Here is a 17,767-nt window from a genome sequence, read left to right on the forward strand (position 1 = left end):
AAATACTGAACCCACTCAAATGACATAATGGTGACATTTTATTACTTTATTTGATGGACTGACATGGGCTGGAAAATCTGGACAGAAACCACCTGCATGCATACAATCCCCTTAAACAATACAATTAACATTTAGAAAAGAATCAACACTTAAAATACGAAACCAAAACTAATTATAGGTTATTTATAGACTACGCCTCAAACATTCTTTACAATTGGTATGACCAACAAAGGACATAAATCATTTGAAAGAGCTGCTCTGATAAAGTTGCTCATTTACCCCAATTTTTCGGACATTATAATAATTACTTGGGGGTAAATGACAAAATGTCGCAAACTGGCTGTGTATGGCAGAGAAACCTGTTGAGGGGATGTTCACTTCTTTCTCCCACCTCTCTCCTTCAGTGCCAGGTGTATGACTGAACCGTTGTTCATGTTGTAGTAGGCCAGCGAGTTGGAATCTTTGATGAAAATTCCCTGTAATAGAAGTGATAGATGTAAATGACTCCAATGATAACCAGTCATGTCAGTTTATATTTACACATACAATTATTTAAATGGAAACAACAATGCTTACCTCATACTGTAGCTTTTGTTTTCCAGCTGGCATGCCAGTAGCTTCATGGATTTTGACTTTAATAACAGATACCTGTGGTGAGATAGAATGAGAAGTTCAGAAATGTGAAATATTCCAGAAAATTTGACTTCATGGCACTCATGAGAATATATACTGTATTGGTAAAAGGGAGAGTGGAATGGTAGGTGAACTACTAACATACCTGATCTGTGAGTGGGACAGTGAAGTTGAGCGCTTGTCCACTTAGCTTCCATTCCGTCTTGTCCTGCATGTTGGGAACTTGTACTTTGACCGACACTGAACCCTATAAAATAATATACAGTAGAATAACCTTTACATGTCAATATACAGAACTACCAACAGCAAGCATAGGATGACCAACATGGCATATAAAAATACAGCCGTGGATCATTCACACTACCTCATTTTGCCATTAGTCCATGATATTTAATAGGCCAACAAACCTTGTATATGCGGAGGAAATCCTCCTCTGGTATAAGGTTGTCTTCTGTCTTCATCTTCTTGGTGACAGGCTCATCATCATGGCGTGGGGGTGGGTGGGAAGGTGGCTGAGGGTCAGGGCGGGGGGGCTGCGGGACAGGAGGGGCAGGGACAAATGCTGGACAGGAAAGAAGATTAAAGTCAGTCAATCTATCAATAACATGCTTAAAAATAGTAAATAAAGTAATTTGTTGCACTGCATATTTCTGAAGTCATTCATTGGATTTCAAAGTATTTAACACTGTGGGAATAGTATAGCAATGGATCTCTTACAAGTTGGTACCACCATGGGGGGTGGTCTGGGGGCCATCATGTGAGGTGGTTGGGGCATGGGTACCACGTTGATGCGGGGAGCATGCATCATGGGAGGCATGGGTGTTAGAACCTGCCCTGGGGCCAGGCGCATCTGCACAGGGGCCATGGGGGGCCGTGGAATCACAGGCACAGCTGACAGGAGAGTGGTGCGTACAGGGGGCAGCATCTGCATGATTCACAAGGAAGAATAGACAGTCAACCTTATATATTAACAAATTAATGTTACATAAAATAAATGCTTTAACACTTCTATTGAACAAGAAAGCAACTTGCGGAAGGAGGGGCCCGAGCCATCGTGTTCATTGGAGGGCTGGGTTTGGGCAGAAGGGGGGCAGAGGAGATGAGGGGTGATTGATGATGATGGTGGTAAAGCTCAGGCTTGCTCGGTCCAATCTTCTCTTTGCTTTCATCCTCCTGCACCAGTCCCTTGGCCTTGTGAATGGCCTCAATTTGCTCCTGTAGGGTGATGTTGGCCTGTGCTGCTTGCTGAGTACGCGCCATGCTGCCAGAGTGCCCATCCCAGGTCACCTAAGGAAGGAAGGTGCGTTAAGTAAAAACTCTGACCACATAATGACAACGAAATTAAGTTAGAGATTATAACCTAATGACTAGTATTCGATTCCTCTTAGACATTTATTTTACACAAAAAGAAAACAAATGGCTATTCCCTCTCCACTTGCACTCACCTTCTCCTCAGGCTTCTGGATCTCCTCTTCTCCAATCTTCTTACCGATGGCTGTCTCCTCCACGCCAAAGATATCAGTACGCCTCTCAGCCAACTGTTTCAGGCTGCTCTCAATGTCCATGCCAGGGGCGTAAACCTCGTCCTCGATTTGCCTCTCTCTGATGCCCCGGTCCCTCTGCTCCAGCCAGCGGGGATCCAGTAGCCCAATGCGCATGTGCTCCTGCATCTTACTGGCTTGGATCCTCTCACCCGTGATGGGAGAGATGAGGTACTCATCCAGAGTCTTGGCTGGAGGCTGTGGCTTGGAGGCTACAGGGCAAGAAAAATGTATCAAATGTAAAGGCAAATGAAGAACATGCATGTATTTTCTTGACCTTTATTGTCATACATGATATTAAAACATCTAGCATAAGGGGTGTTTAGGTCCTGATGATGGAATCTCTCTCACCTTTGGGGTCATAGTCCTTGCGGATAATGACCTGGTCTGGAGTAGGGGGCAGTGGGGGTGGCATGGGGTTGTCTGGGGGCAATGGTGCCTTGCCATCTTCCTCGTCATCAGAACCCTGGGCAGAAGGCATCAAAGACTCATGTGACTCTACATTGATTACACTATTTCCTAATAATAGTAATATTACATTCATGTTCAATCAGTAACTCTGTTAAGGAGTAATAAGCTAATACGTTAATGACATCCTACTGTTGTGTGTGTATACTGAAACAGGTCTGTCTACTAACCTCATCCATGTCTTGCAGCTGTGTGTCCTGATCAGGCTGTGTGGGACGCCCATCATCCCGGTCCTCCCGCTCATCGTCCTCCTCATCCTCACTTTCAACCTCCATCTCCACCTCCTCACTCTCTCCAAACTTGTCATAACGCTCCTGGGTCAGGATGCGAGCTCCCAGCTCCTCAGGTGTGGTGGGTGGGGGGAAGTGGCCTGTTGGAACACAAGTCATAACACCATCATTACAAAACTAGTGACACAGGCGGTGGAAAACAATCTCTCAGGAACCGAAAATGAACTATCTATTCATATTAATTTGTCTGGCTGACAGTTCATTTCTCTACCTTGTTCATTAGGCTGAAAGTCCACGGTCTCCACCACTACAAAGTCATGCCAGTCAATTTGGGCGTAGGACACACGTTCTTTCTCCCGCTCCTCCTCCTCCTTCTTCCTTTCACGCTCCTGGAACTTCGCCCATTCAACACGGTACCTCACCTGTTGGTAAAGCCAGGTGATAACCTGTTAATGCATGGAATTATAGACTATGGCCATTTCAAGAGCTTATGGTGGGCAAACCCGACATCAAAGCTTCAGGGACATACCTGGTCCAGCACCTCCCTGGGGTTCTCAGACTCTCTTTTCAGCTTTATCAGAAGTCCCTTGGGAGGGATCAGAATCTAGGTGGGAAATGACCCAAGACAAACACAGGTTGGCATCACAACACAACCAGCTGAAGACATGTTTTCCTACAAACAAGCCAAATTATTATATGATGGGCGGCAGGTAGCCTAGTGGTTAGAGCGTTGGACTTGTATCCGAAAGGGTGCAAGATAGAATACCCGAGCTGACAAAGTAAAAATCTGTCGTTCTGCCCCTGAACAAGGCAGTTAACACACTGTTCCTAGGCCGTCATTGAAAATAGGAATTTGTTCTTAACTGACTTGCCTAGTTAAATAAAGGTTAAAAAAATTAAAATGTAATTATATATTTCAACAAGGTATATGCCACAATCAAGAATAATTGGTATGACGCTGTACCTTAGTGTACTGCTCCACCAGCTTGGTGAAGTAGTTGAAGAGGCTGTGTTGAGGTCGCAGGAAGTCAAACTGGTAGTTTCGCTGTTCTTTCTGCATGAGCTGTGTGAGGAACTGGCGCCCGTTGCGAGCAACAAACTGGGCGGTCAGCTTGACAACATCCAGGTCGAATGCCGAGATTGAAGGAGGGTCAGCAATGAACTCAAACTCAGGTGGAGGCTCCTTTGGCACCACGGTCTCATGAATCACCTGGGCCTGCACCTACCGGTAAAGGAAACCATAACTTAGAATAGCTCTTTTTAGGCATCAATCATGTCTTACACTTTACAGTGAACAAATGACAATCAGTGATTTATAAATTGATAGATAAAAAACCAGCGAATGCCTAGGAAGGCACACCTTTTGAGGAAGCTGCTGTGAGTTCTGCAGGGCCTGCTGCTGCATGACCTTTGGTACGGCCGCAGACGGCTCCTGGCCCTTGCCCTCCTTGAATTCATTGACTTTGTGGCGGTAGTAAGCATGGTATGGGTCGTTGGGGTTCAGGAAGTTGAACTTTGGGTTGTTGATCTCATTCTGACGGATCCTTGCCTCGAACTCTGGTCCATTCCTGAGAATTAATGGAAGGAAAAGGATGCGTGACCATTGCAATATGAGGTCATACAATTTTATAAAAACACGACTGAGAATGAGACTGAAAAACCAACCTGGCTACAAAACTGGCAGTCTTGTCGACGATGTTTCGGACCTCAGGAGGTGGATAGATGATCCCAACTATGGGTTTCGTTGCTGGGGTTTCCTCTGTTGACTCATCTGCCTGTTGAAACAATATATAATGCAGAAATTATCTGTCTCGTGAGGCTTTACAAATATTGTCATGTTGAGGCATCCGAGGCTACCTGGCTTATTAGAGAGATGTGTATATATAATGAGATGATCATGTCTCCAATCTAAACATGAGTCATTGTCCCAAAGGTGGGCAACAAACTTAGGTCCAAAATAAGCCCATAGAAAACACATTAGGCTTATTTTAGACAGATTTTGGCAAGAGGTTCACCCCTTCCTTTCTGCTGCCTTGCACAGGTCGGCTGATCCAGCAGCAGGAAAGGTAATTGATTTTATCACAGCATATGCAGTGGTGTAAAGTACTTAAGTAAAAATACTTTAAGTACTACTTAAGTAGTTTTTTTGGGGTATCTGTACATTACCATTTATATTTGACAACTTCTACTTTTACTCCACTACATTCCTAAAGAAAATTATGTACTTTTTACTCCAAACATTTTCCCTGACACCTAAAAGTACTCGTTACATTTTAAATGCTAAAGCAGGACAGAATGATGGCTCCTGTCAATATAACGCGTTGTCATCCCTACTGCCTCTGATCTTGCGGACTCACGAAACACAAATACTGTGTTAGCAAATGATGTCTGATTGTTGAAGTGTGCCGACAGAGATGGCCGCCTCACTTCACGTTCCTAGGAAACTATGCAGTATTTTGTTTTTTTAAGTGTTATTTCTTACATTGGTACCCCAGGTAATCTTAGGTTTCATTACATAGTCAGGAGGAACTACTGAATATAAGAGCAACGTCAACTCCCCATCATTACGACCAGGAATATGACTTTCCCGAAGCGGATCCTGTGTTTTGCCCACCACCCAGGACAATGGATCGGATCCCAGCCAGTGAACCAAACCAATGTCGCCGTAAAAGGGGCAAACAAAGCGGTCTTCTGGTCAGGCTCCGGAGACCACTCCCTAGCATACTACTCGCCAATGTCCAGTCTCTTGACAACAAGGTTGATGAAATCCGAGCAAGGGTAGCATTCCAGAGAGACATCAGAGACTGTAACGTTCTTTGCTTCAAGGAAACATGGCTCACTCAAGACACGCTATCGGAGTCGGTACAGCCAGCTGGTTTCTTCACGCATCGCGCTGACAGAAACAAGCATCTTTCTGATAAGAAGAGGGACGGGGGGGTATGCCTTATGATTAAAGAGACATGGTGTGATCCCAACAACATACAGGAACTCAAGTCCTTCTGTTCACCTGATTTAGAATTCCTTACAATCAAATGTCGACCGCATTATCTACCAAGAGAATTCTCTTCGATTATAATCACAGCCGCATAAATTCCCCCCCAAGCAGACACATCGATGGCCCTGAACGAACTTTATTTGACTCTATGTAAACTGGAAATCACATATCCTGAGGCTGCATTCATTGTAGCTAGGGATTTTAACAAGGCTAATCTGAAAACAAGACTCCCTAAATTCTATCAGCATATCGATTGTGCTACCAGAGCTGGTAAAACCCTGGATCATTGTTATTCTAACTTCCGCGACGCATATAAGGCCCTCCCCCGCACTCCTTTCGGAAAAGCGGACCACGACTCCATTTTGTTGCTCCCAGCCTATAGACAGAGACTAAAACGGAAGCTCCCGCTCTCAGGTCTGTTCAACGCTGGTTCGAACAATCTGATTCCACGCTTCAAGATTGCTTCGATCACGTGGATTGGGATAAGTTCTGCATTGTGTCCAACAACAACATTGACGAATACGCTGATTCGGTGAGCGAGTTCATTAGCAAGTGCATTGGTGATGTCGTACCCACAGCAACTATTAAAACATTCCCAAACCAGAAACCGTGGATTGATGGCAGCATTCGCGCAAAACTGAAAGCGTGAACCACTGCTTTTAACCAGGGCAAGGTGACCGGTAACATGACATAATACAAACAGTGCAGCTATTCCCTCCGCAAGGCAATCAAACAAGCTAAGCGCCAGTATAGAGACAAAGTAGAGTCGCAATTCAACGGCTCAGACACAAGAGGTATGTGGCAGGGTCTACAGTCAACCACGGATTACAAAAAGAAAACCAGCCCCGTCGCAGACCACGATGTCTTGCTTCCAGACAGACTAAACAACTTTTTGGCTCGCTTTGAGGACAATACAGTGCCACTGACACGGCCCGCTACCAAAACCTGCGGACTCTCCTTCACTGCAGCCGACGTGAGTAAAACATTTAAACGTATTAACCCTCGCAAGGCAGCAGGCCCAGACAGCATCCCCAGCTGCGTCCTCAGATCATGCGCAGACCAGCTGGCTGGTGTGTTTACAGACATATTCAATCAATCCTTATCCCAGTCTGCTGTTCCCACATGCTTCAAGAGGGCCACCATTGTTCCTGTTCCCAAGAAAGCTAAGGTAACTGAGCTAAACGACTACCGCCCCGTAGCACTCACTTCCGTCATCATAAAGTGCTTTGAGAGACTAGTCAAGGACCATATCACCTCCACCCTACCTGACACACTAGACCCACTCCAATTTGCTTACCGCCCCAATAGGTACACAGACGACGCATTCGCAACCACACTGCACACGGCCCTAACCCATCTGGACAAGAGGAAGACCTATGTGAGAATGCTGTTCATCGACTACAGCTCAGCATTTAACACCATAGTACCCTCCAAACTCGTCATCAAGCTCGAGGCCAGGGGGCTCGACCCCGCCCTGTGCAACTGGGTACTGGACTTCCTGACGGGCCGCCCCCAGGTGGTGAGGGTAGGTAACAACATCTCCACCCCGCTGGTCCTCAACACTGGGGCCCCACAAGGGTGCGTTCTGAGCCCTCTTCTGTACTCCCTGTTCACCCACGACTGCGTGGCCATGCACGCCTCCAACTCAATCATCAAGTTTGCGGACAACACTACAGTGGTAGGCTTGATTACCAACAACGACGAGACGGCCAACAGGGAGGAGGTGAGGGCCCTCAGAGTGTGATGTCAGGAAAATAACCTCACACTCAACGTCAACAAAACAAAGGAGATGATCGTGGACTTCAGGAAACAGCAGAGGGAACACCCCCCTATCCACATCGACAGGACAGTAGTGGAGAGGGTAGAAAGTTAAGTTTCTCGGCGTACACATCACGGACAAACTAAATTGGTCCACCCACACAGACAGCGTGGTGAAGAAGGCGCAGCAGCGCCTCTTCAACCTCAAGAGGCTGAAGAAATTTGGCTTGTCACCAAAAGCACTCAAACTTTTTACAGATGCACAATCGAGAGCATCCTGTCGGGCTGTATCACCGCCCGGTATGGCAACTGTTCCGCCCACAACCATAAGGCTCTCCAGAGGTTAGTGAGGTCTGCACAACGCATCACCGGGGGCAAACTACCTGCCCTCCAGGACACCTATACCACCCGATGTCACAGGAAGGCCATAAAAATCATCAAGGACAACAACCACCCGAGCCACTGCCTGTTCACCCCGCTATCATCCAGAAGGCGAGGTCAGTACAGGTCCATCAAAGCTGGGACCGAGAGACTGAAAAACAGCTTCTATCTCAAGGCCATCAGACTGTTAAACAGACACCACTAACATTGAGTGGCTGCTGACAACATACTGACTCAACTCCAGCCACTTTAATAATGGAAAATGTATGTAAAAAAAATGTATCACTAGCCACTTTAAACAATGCCACTTAATATAATGTTTACATACCCTGCATTACTCATCTCATATGTATATACTGTACTCTATCATCTACTGCATCTTGCCATCTTTATGTAATACATGTATCACTAGCCACTTTAAACAATGCCACTTTTATGTTTACATACCCTACATTACTCATCTCATATGTATATAGTGTACTTGATACCATCTACTGCATCGTGCCTATGCCGTTCTGTACCATCACTCATTCATATATCTTTATGTACATATTCTTTATCCCTTTACACTTGTGTGTATAAGGTAGTTGTAGTGGAACTATGTGTATGTGACAAATACAATTTGATTTGCCGCTGTCTGTAATAAAATAACAACATGCAAATGGTGCCGTCTGGTTCGCTTAATATAAGGAATTTCATGTATAGCATTTACTTTTACTGAAGTATGACAATTGAGAACTGTGTTTACCACTGTACTTAAGTACATTTAAAACCAGATACTTTTAGACTTTTACTCCAAGCAGTATTTTACTGGGTAACTTTCACTTGAGTCATTTTCTGTTAAGGTACCTTTACTTTTACTCAAGTATGACAATTGCGTACTTTTTCCACTACTGAGCATATGAACATCATATCAATCTGTTGTTTCACTAGCTCTACACTGAATGCAATAATATTTCATGTAAGTAGATTAACTAGACAATACAGTGTTTTTACAGTGATTGTAATATTTCTACAAAAGCCTTCGTGTATTCTAATTACATTTATAATATCGCAGGAGGTACATTAGAGGTGCATGCGCACTTGCTAAAAAACAATACTTTAGATAAACAATAGATTATTTCCAGACAAGACATTTTTTCGGTTGCATGTAACTTTTTATTTAGACTTATTAGTTATATTATATATATATTTGTTAGTTAGTTAAATATATATATATTTGTTTTACTTTTTGGAAGTACCAGCCGGGACAGCAGGAGTTGCTCAGCAAAACTCTTTGGTAAGTACCGAACGTATTTTTACATTATTAAGCTTGAAAAGCTGGTGAATGGCAAGTTGAATGACTGCTTGCTGGGATTGGAGAATGTCTCCTGTCAAACTCATCTACTGCTGTTCATACCAGTACCATTCTTAGTACAATTTGTGTAAACTCATCCGGTGTACATGCTTATTGATTCCATTCGGATTACTGTTAGTGCTATTTGGGTTGTTGATTAGCTAACGTAGCTAGATTAGTGCAGAAGTTTCTTGATCTTTATTTATTTAGTATTATTTTTGTGTACTCGATTGACATTGTAATGCATTACGCATTGTTAGGAGCAGTAACATAAGCATTACGCGGTTCCCGCTATAACATCTGCTAAATTGTGTATGCGACCAATACACTTTGATTTGATAAAGATAGATTGAATGTACCAGATCTTACCCTGTTGTTGGGCTCCAGTTGAACAATTTGTACAGGCCCAGGCGGCATGGCTGCGTTAATTCCTTGCTTGGCTTATCTGTTAAAACGTAAAAAGTGAGGTTCGTTCTCTTCACAATTACACTACTTGTTGTGGTACTATAGCTTTGTCTAGAAACTGATTTAATTGCACAAAACTATTTCCAAATAGGACCGTTGTTCGTCAATTGACCTGCCCGGAATGGTATTTTACTTCCGGAAACACATCTAAGCATTGTGGGATTTGCAGTTCTACTACCAGGTCGCTATGGAAATAAAGTGACAACATCCAACTCAGCACTGTTCTCTGTCACATCATCTTTCTGAAGGCACAACAACAACAAGTGCCTTGAGACAATCCATGAGAGAAAGAGTGCAAGATACTAAGGCTTGTCAATATGACACATCTCTTAGGACGTCAGGACTGCGTTGAAAGTCTCCGGAGAGATTTAATAGATCTTCAAGGTGCTGTTCTCGATGTCTTCTCTCGGACAGGCCCAGTTCGATTCCCCTCATGGAAGTTCCCAGATAAGCTTTCTTGCAATTTGGACCTGGTGTCGCTATTGGAACAATACGACTTTGTTGATGGGGAAGAGGAATTCAATCAGCATTCACATATTGTTTTGCTGGAGTTGGTGATTGACAGGTAAGTTATTGTACATTATGGCTTATTGTAAAGATCTGATGTGGCTATAGGGAATAGTTGGAAATGATTATACATGACTGTAATCCATTTATTTCCCCTAGATTGCTGCTCCTGCTGCAAAGTTTCAATGCCCACGCAGAGCAGTTGAAGTTAGGACAGAAGAGAGAACACATTCAGCAAAAAGGTCCATGTGTATCAATTGGCCTTGTAGTCAGACACTATTGGAATAACTTGATCCAGGTTGGCAACCTGAGGGCGGTGAGTTTTAAAGCACACCTGGTGTTTATTTTTCACATACAATAGCTAAATGCATATCTTATGACCATGTTGTTTCCCTCTCTTATTCAGTGCATGAAGCAAGATATTCAAGAAGTGATCAAAACTCCAAAATGTGAGGAAAATACAACTTTTTCTTCAGAATCCTCACTTCTGAACACAAAAAGTGATCTTTGTCCACAGTCTCCATCAATAGTGTCTCAGCACTGTACCTCAAGAACAGCAGCAAGCACTCCATTGTGTCCTCCACAGAAAATATTAAATGGCTCCCTCTCCTGTCCCACTCACAGAACAGCAAGCAGCATCCCCTCCTGCCTTGCCCTTATATCCACGGACACTCGTAATGTAAGTTGCCAGACAGTAGTGTCATCCCTTGTCCCCTGTGATGCCTGTGCTCAGGTCCAGTCCAGTTTGAGGGAGACTGGTGATGCTCTTGTGGAGCTGTGTCGGAGTGAGGGCCTTCCCTCCTCTCTGCAGCGCCTTCTGGTGGCTGTGGATGACACCCTGGAGCAGGGCCGTCTGACTGCAGGAGATGTGTCCCAGTGGTCCATAGAGCAGCGCAGGGACATGGGCCGGGTGGGTAAGCATCTGCTGGAGGTGCGGTCCACAGTGCAGCCTCTCAGAAACAGCCTTCAGGCAGCGGAAAGGGAACGGGAGGAGTTCAGGGCTCAGCTGGGTAGAGCACAAGATGAACTGAAGCGTGAAAGGGCAACACACCAAGCCGGCAAAAAACAGCTGGAGCAAAAACTGCAGGAGGCCCAGGTATCCAGGGAGGAGACAGAGAGGAGACTGCAGGAAGAACATGAGGAGCTAAGGAGAGGTACAGTAGTACTCAACAAGTGAGGACAGAGAGGAAACCTTGCTGACAACAATATATTTGAAGGGCGACAAAATAATAGAACATTTCAAGAGTAAAGGTGCTTTCATCATATTCACAATATAAATGTGTCCCTTTTAGGCACCGTGTCCCTGGAGGATAGCAACTTCAAACTGAAGGCAGGGATTAGTTTGCAAAAAGAAAGGTTACACAAACTTGGTAAGGACATACACCCCCACCCCATGTCTGATGTTTTAGGAGCAGAAGGAGAGAGCCCAAGTTATCTAATTGTTGTGAACAGAAAAACTGCGAAACATTGTCCTTTCTTTGTCAGAGTGTGAGAGAGATGAGCTACATCAGGAAGTGAAGACCATGCAGGCAGAGGAAGAGGCACGGAGTAAATTAGAGGAGAAGACACAAGTGCTGGAGGCTCAACTGTCCACTACTCAGCTCTTACTTGACAAGGAGAAATCCAAGTACCAGAATGCTTGTCGCCAACAGGAGGTCAGTATAACAACCATGTATGGAGTTGGGTACTCATGGGGGCAGTCTTGATAACCAGACCTGGGGCAGTACTAGTAAATGTTTTAAAGACTTCATCTAAGAACAATGCTTTGTGTCTTTTAAGTGAGTGAGTTGTTACTGCACAGTCTCACTCTGTGTCTTCAACAGTCACTGCAGGCCAAGCAGAGGTCTCTGCTGGAGCGAGTGGATGCTCTGGACCAGGAGTGTGAGGAGCTTCAGGAACAGTTGGGGAAGAGTGAGGACCGACAGACAGACCTACAAGAACGACTGACACACATCTCAGAGGAGAAGGACCAACTTGAAACCCAGCTCACCCAAGAACAGGTATATTAATACCTGACAGCCCGCAATGCAATGTTTCATATAGTTAATTTTATAGTGCTGCTTGCATACATTGGGCAGATACATATTTCAGCATAGCATATATATTACCTTATTTAATTTCCAAAGAACAATCATTTGTGTATAACTAACTGCCTTGCCTCTGCATTCCCTGAGGCCTTGTGTTCTGAGCTTCAGCAGGAGAAGCAGAGACTGGAGAGTCACGTGAGTGAGCTGAAAGACAGTGTGAATCAGTTGAGAGGAGAGGTACAGGAGTTAGCCCAGAGGGAGAGGCTGCTGGTGGCGTTCCCGGAGCTCAACCCCCTGCCTCAGGGATCTCCACAGAGTACGCTCATTTCCCTAAATAACCCAGTGTTTTCCGTGTTGACCCACCATGTTGACTTTGTTGACTTCTGTATTGTTTGCCAGTGTGGGTTTACTTACATTTGGTTTTGAATAGTTACCACACAGGCCTGGTTACAATTACAGTATGTTGACTATGCTATCACCATGTCAAGCTGCCTGTCACAGCTCTGTGCATATTCTAATCTAAGACTTGACTCTGTCTCAGGCACAGGGGATGTGTTGGGGGATATGGAGCAACAGTTACAGGCTAACTATGTTCGGATTAGGGTTCTGGAGCAGGAGAATAGCACCATGCACAGTAGCCTGGTGAAACTGAGGGATAGAGCCCAACTAGGGGCCTCCATGGTGGAGTCCAAGGTAGGAGTCCAGGGGACAGTTCTACTCCTTTAGTGTAAAGTGTGTTGACCGTGGAAACTGATGAAAGGGGCTAAGGGGCTAATACTTCAAAACTGCTGCTGGAGAACTACTGCATGTTGTGATCCATTGAATACACCTGATTTGATTTGAACAATGATAAGGGCAGTTGTAAACATTAAACACATTGCAATCTCTACAGATTACCTGCCCCAGCAGCTGTGGATTCACCCAGTCTCTGCCTGACACACCCAGCGAGAGCCAGCTAAAACCCACCCACTATGTACAACACAGCCCTTTGTAAGTCAACACCACATAAAGAACATATCCATTTATGTTTGCAGATAATACAGGGACAACAAAAATGGAATCCTACCTTAGCATGTAAGGTGTATTATTAATTCTAGTAGTGTTTTCATAAATACATCCTGACAGACTCTTCATCTGTTCTCTCATTCTGTCCATCCAAGTCAGACCTCCAGTGCAGGATTGTTGAAACATGGAGTGAGGAAGAAGGGAGCAGATGAGGGGGCCGTCCCTATGGAGATGAGGCCTCGGGATCACTTGTCCACCGCTACCTCGTCACTCTCTGCCACCTCCACTACATCTCTGGTGCACCAGCAGACCCTCCGGCTCTCCCCAGACACCAGTGCAGCCAGAACCTACACAAGGATACGCCAGGCATCCAGAACCCGCTCTGTTTGCATGCACCAGAGGAAGAAGTGAATCCAGCACTTGGTGATCAACCTCATGGTGACAATTTTTGGAGCATAACAATGCTGAAAGAGACTGTTGTTTAAAGTGTATGTCAGGCATCTCCATAAGGAGACTGTGATAAGACACAGATGATTTGGGCAGAGAAACAATACAGCTAAGCTGTAGAGTTCAGGATCTTTGTCAACATTGATCTGGCTTGAAGTCACTAATTAATTTGCAATCATACACAATACAACTGTGGTGTCATGTTTTTTATTTCTTGAAATGTTGTGTTAATCATTTTTCTGCACCGAATCCAGTGTTGGGGAGTAGTGCATTTTGTAGTAGCTTGGTGGTAGTTGAACTAAATTCTAATCTTGGCAGTGTTTTAAGTAGTATTTAACTTTTTCCCCCATGTAGCGTTGTAGCTAACTACTGGAACTACCCACAACTTTTTAGCAAAATAATCTATGGGTGAAGTAGACAATTTTCTACTTTTTCGGCATCAGCCCTTCCTAATTCTCACTTGAAACACAGTTTGTGTTTAATTGGCTAAATTACAAATTCTGTTAACATCTGACTAGAGTGATCTGTTCTTGCAATTTGTCATCTATGACATTTCAAATTTAGATATGATAATTTATCACAAAGTAGTTTGGATGTAGTTAACTTGTAAGTGAGGACTTGGTGGACTGTATATTCTTTAGGTTAGGTTTTACTTTATGTGTTCGCTACCGTGTGAAGGTAAGGGCACAGATGACAGACAGGTAGGATTCCAGTTGAGGTGGTTAAATAACGCTGAAGATGCACAGGCACGAAACTGCACCGCACAGTGTATGTAGTATGGATGGGCTAAGGCACTTAGTGATCTGGCAACTTGCTTCAACCAAAGTGTGTGTGGGGGGTATGTCAACAAGGACACACACTGGCCTTGGCTAACACATTGAAAGCTAACTGGTGGGAAGAAACAAGGATGGCTGAAACTTTCTCTCACTTGACTACTCTCGAGCTGATCTCTGAGCTGGAGATCGCCCAGCATGCTCTGCTCCACTTCACCGGTGGGCGGAGCTACAGCTCTGATATGACTAACTAACATTACTGATGTGATTAACTACAATAATTCAGCTACTTTGAAAAAATAGTTAAGTAAACTATATTTTTCTAAAGGATAGCTTTAGTGTAGATTAACTTATACCATTGTGAAGTAATTGGTAGCTTGGTAAACTATATTTTCAGAGTAGTTTCCCCAACACTGTTTGAATCACACATTTGTATTTGCTGACTTCTCCCAAATGCACTTAGCACAATTATCCACAAGGAGGTAGTGAAACAGTTATCTGGTGTGGAAGGTAAAGCAATAATAAACTGAGCATAACAAGCCCATTAAAGCCCATAAATTATTTAAACTCATGAATAAAGAATGTGCTCAAGCACAACCTGCAAAAATAATTTTAAATATCTTAAAATTGTCAGTCTAAAACAGGGAGAGGCCTCCTAGGTAAAATACAAGTCATGGTGACAACCTGGTGTGGCTCTGTGTGTTTACCTGATTGGAACTCTGATTGGGAAAAATACGTGCTCCGTCTGGGATATATTTTTGAACGGTCATCCAACTCGGAATTCCAAGTCGGAAACTCGGAGCTCCGACATTCCAACCTGAAAATCACTGACGTCATGATTAAATTTTGTTTTCGTTTTTTGATTTCTCAGTTGTCTTGAAAGCACCATAAAGCCTTCTAAAGCCGGTATCACTTTTTTACAAAACATTTGAGCGTGCTGTCACTGACCAAATGTCTCGCTATCTCTCTTAGAACAATCTTCTTGACCCTAACCCGTCAGGCGTCAAGACAGGTCACTCAACCTAGACTGCTCTTCTCGTTGCCACGGAGGTTCTCCGCCCTGCCAATGCTGGCTCTCCTCTGTTCTCATCCTAGATCTATGTGCTGCCTTCGACACTATCAACCATCTGATCCTCCTCTCCACCCTCTCAGGGCTGGGCATCTCAGGCTCTGCACACTCTTGGATTGCATCCTACCTGCAGGCTGCTCATAGCAGTTGACGCGCAGAGGATCTGTGTCTGCACCACGTCTTCTCACTACTCGTGTCCCACAGGACTTGCTTCTAGGCCTCTTCTCTCTATACACCAAGTCACTTGGCTCCATCATATCCTCAGATGGAGAATGAAAGTATGCAGTTGAAAGTATGATGTTGACATGATCAGTTCAATCAAAGTTACTGTAGATATAACGTGATTTGATGTAATTTGATCTGTGGCCAATGACCTTGAGCCTTCTTGGATGGGAACTTCTAATGTAACGCTATGGCAGCACCCAAGGGACTTGACTTGTCGAGCTCTCCCAGTAGATTTTCGGGTGACGTAGTTTCCCCATGAGTGACAGAACTCTGAGCCAATCACGGCGCAACTAGATAACGCTGGCTGCCCCACCACCACAGAAAGCGCTGAGCTAGGCTGAAACCTGCATTTTGGAGCTGCCTTACTCAAGAAAGCAAAAAAGAGACCATGTTTGTATTCGGCTTTAATTAACTCAATGTTGTTTTTTAAATAGTTTGCAAACTGATATGTGACACGTATTAATGCCAAAATCACATGCAAAACAGGCAACTAAAAAAAAGCTCTGCCTCACATGCCATGAATGACAGGTCGCCACTGGCTGTGAGTCTTTATGGGTAAGTCTCTAAGAGCTGTCCGCACCTGAATTGTGGAACATTTGCCCATTATTATTTTCTAAATTCTTTAAGCTCTGTCAAATTGGTTGTTGATCTTTGCTAAATAACCATTTTCAGGTCATGCCATAGATTTTCAAGTAGATTTAAGTCACAACTGTAACTCGGCCACTCAAGAACATTCACTGCCTTGTTAAGCAACTCCAGTGTAGATTTGATCTTGTGTTTTTGGTTATTGTCCTGCTGAAATTCATTTCTCAGTGTCTAGTGGAAAGCAGACTGAACCAGGTTTTCATCTAGGATTTTGCCTGTGCTAAGCTCCATTCCGTTTCCTTTTATCCTGAAGAACTCCCCAGTCCTTAACGATTACAAGCATACTCATAACATGATGCAGTCACCAGTATGCTTGAAAATATGGAGAGTGGTAATTAGTAATGTGTTGTATTGAATTTGACCCAAACATAACACGTTGTATTCAGGATGAAAAGTGAATTGCTTTGCCAAATGTTTTGCAGGATTACTTTAGTGCCTTGTTGCAAACAGGATTGTTGCAAACATGTCTTGGAATAGTTTTATTCTGTACAACCTTCCTTTTTTTCCTTGGGTTAGTATTGTGACTAGAGTTATCTATTCTTGCAATTTGCAGTCTATGACATTTTAGATTTAGATATGATAATGTATCAAAGTAGTTTGGATGTTGTTAACTATTTTTCAAAGAAACTTTAGTTAGGTAAACTATATTTTTCTAAAGGGTAGCTTTGGTGTAGATTTACTTCACACTGGAATAAGTTATTGGTAGCTTGATGAACTGTATTTTCAGAGTAGCTTCTCCAACACTGTTGGGTTCACAAATGTGCACTTGCTGACAACTCCCAAACGCACATAGCATAATTATCCACAAGGGGGTAGCGAAACAGATATATTGAGTTTGGAAGGTAAAGCAATAATAGTGAGAAAACATTAAAAGATGTGACACATTAAGGCTATAACACAACAAAAGGTGGGGAAAAAATCAAGGGGTGTGAATACTTTCTGAAGGAACTCTGTGTTTGTCTTGCAGCATGTGTGGTGCATACAGTGCATTCGGAAAGTATTCAGACCCCTTTGGTAGTTTCCACATTTTGTTACGTTACAGCCTTATTCTAAAATGGATTAAATTAATATAAATTCTCATCAATCTACACACATTACCCCATAAAGACTAAGCAAAATCAGGTTTAGAATTTTTTTCAAATAATAAAAAATAAAAAACATATACCTTATTTACATAAGTATTCAGACCCTTTGCAATAAGATTCGAAATTGAGCTCAGGTGCATCCTGTTTCCATTGATCATCCTTGAGATGTTTCTACAA

The 17,767-nt window shown here is 43.7% G+C and overlaps 2 protein-coding genes across 5 annotated transcripts; one reads left to right on the forward strand and one right to left on the reverse strand.

Annotated features, from left to right (window-relative positions):
- Positions 1–25: 25 nt before the first annotated feature.
- LOC115111517 (splicing factor 3A subunit 1-like) lies at positions 26–9,933 on the reverse strand. 2 transcript variants are annotated; one of them, XM_029637646.2, is made up of 15 exons: positions 9,712–9,933; positions 4,538–4,647; positions 4,233–4,440; positions 3,837–4,088; positions 3,402–3,476; positions 3,144–3,294; positions 2,813–3,012; positions 2,526–2,640; positions 2,079–2,386; positions 1,666–1,920; positions 1,351–1,558; positions 1,041–1,195; positions 779–880; positions 577–648; positions 26–476 (listed from the first exon to the last, which is right to left on the reverse strand). In XM_029637646.2, the coding sequence occupies exons 1-15, from the start codon at positions 9,757–9,759 to the stop codon at positions 375–377; spliced, it is 2,361 nt and encodes a 786-aa protein (XP_029493506.1). In that variant the 5' UTR covers positions 9,760–9,933; the 3' UTR covers positions 26–374. The 2 variants fall into 2 exon arrangements, with proteins under 2 accessions (XP_029493506.1, XP_029493505.1); XM_029637645.2 differs by having other exon boundaries at positions 3,837–4,094.
- Positions 9,934–9,939: 6 nt separating this feature from the next.
- LOC115111518 (coiled-coil domain-containing protein 157) lies at positions 9,940–14,307 on the forward strand. 3 transcript variants are annotated; one of them, XM_029637647.2, is made up of 10 exons: positions 9,940–10,372; positions 10,474–10,630; positions 10,721–11,468; positions 11,607–11,684; positions 11,800–11,969; positions 12,138–12,314; positions 12,489–12,657; positions 12,883–13,034; positions 13,234–13,331; positions 13,502–14,307. In XM_029637647.2, the coding sequence occupies exons 1-10, from the start codon at positions 10,125–10,127 to the stop codon at positions 13,755–13,757; spliced, it is 2,253 nt and encodes a 750-aa protein (XP_029493507.1). In that variant the 5' UTR covers positions 9,940–10,124; the 3' UTR covers positions 13,758–14,307. The 3 variants fall into 3 exon arrangements, with proteins under 3 accessions (XP_029493507.1, XP_029493508.1, XP_029493509.1); XM_029637648.2 differs by having other exon boundaries at positions 12,510–12,657; XM_029637649.2 differs by having other exon boundaries at positions 13,506–13,628.
- Positions 14,308–17,767: the final 3,460 nt, after the last annotated feature.

This window comes from Oncorhynchus nerka, linkage group LG27 (genome assembly GCF_034236695.1).
Source record: "Oncorhynchus nerka isolate Pitt River linkage group LG27, Oner_Uvic_2.0, whole genome shotgun sequence".
NCBI lineage: Eukaryota > Metazoa > Chordata > Actinopteri > Salmoniformes > Salmonidae > Oncorhynchus > Oncorhynchus nerka.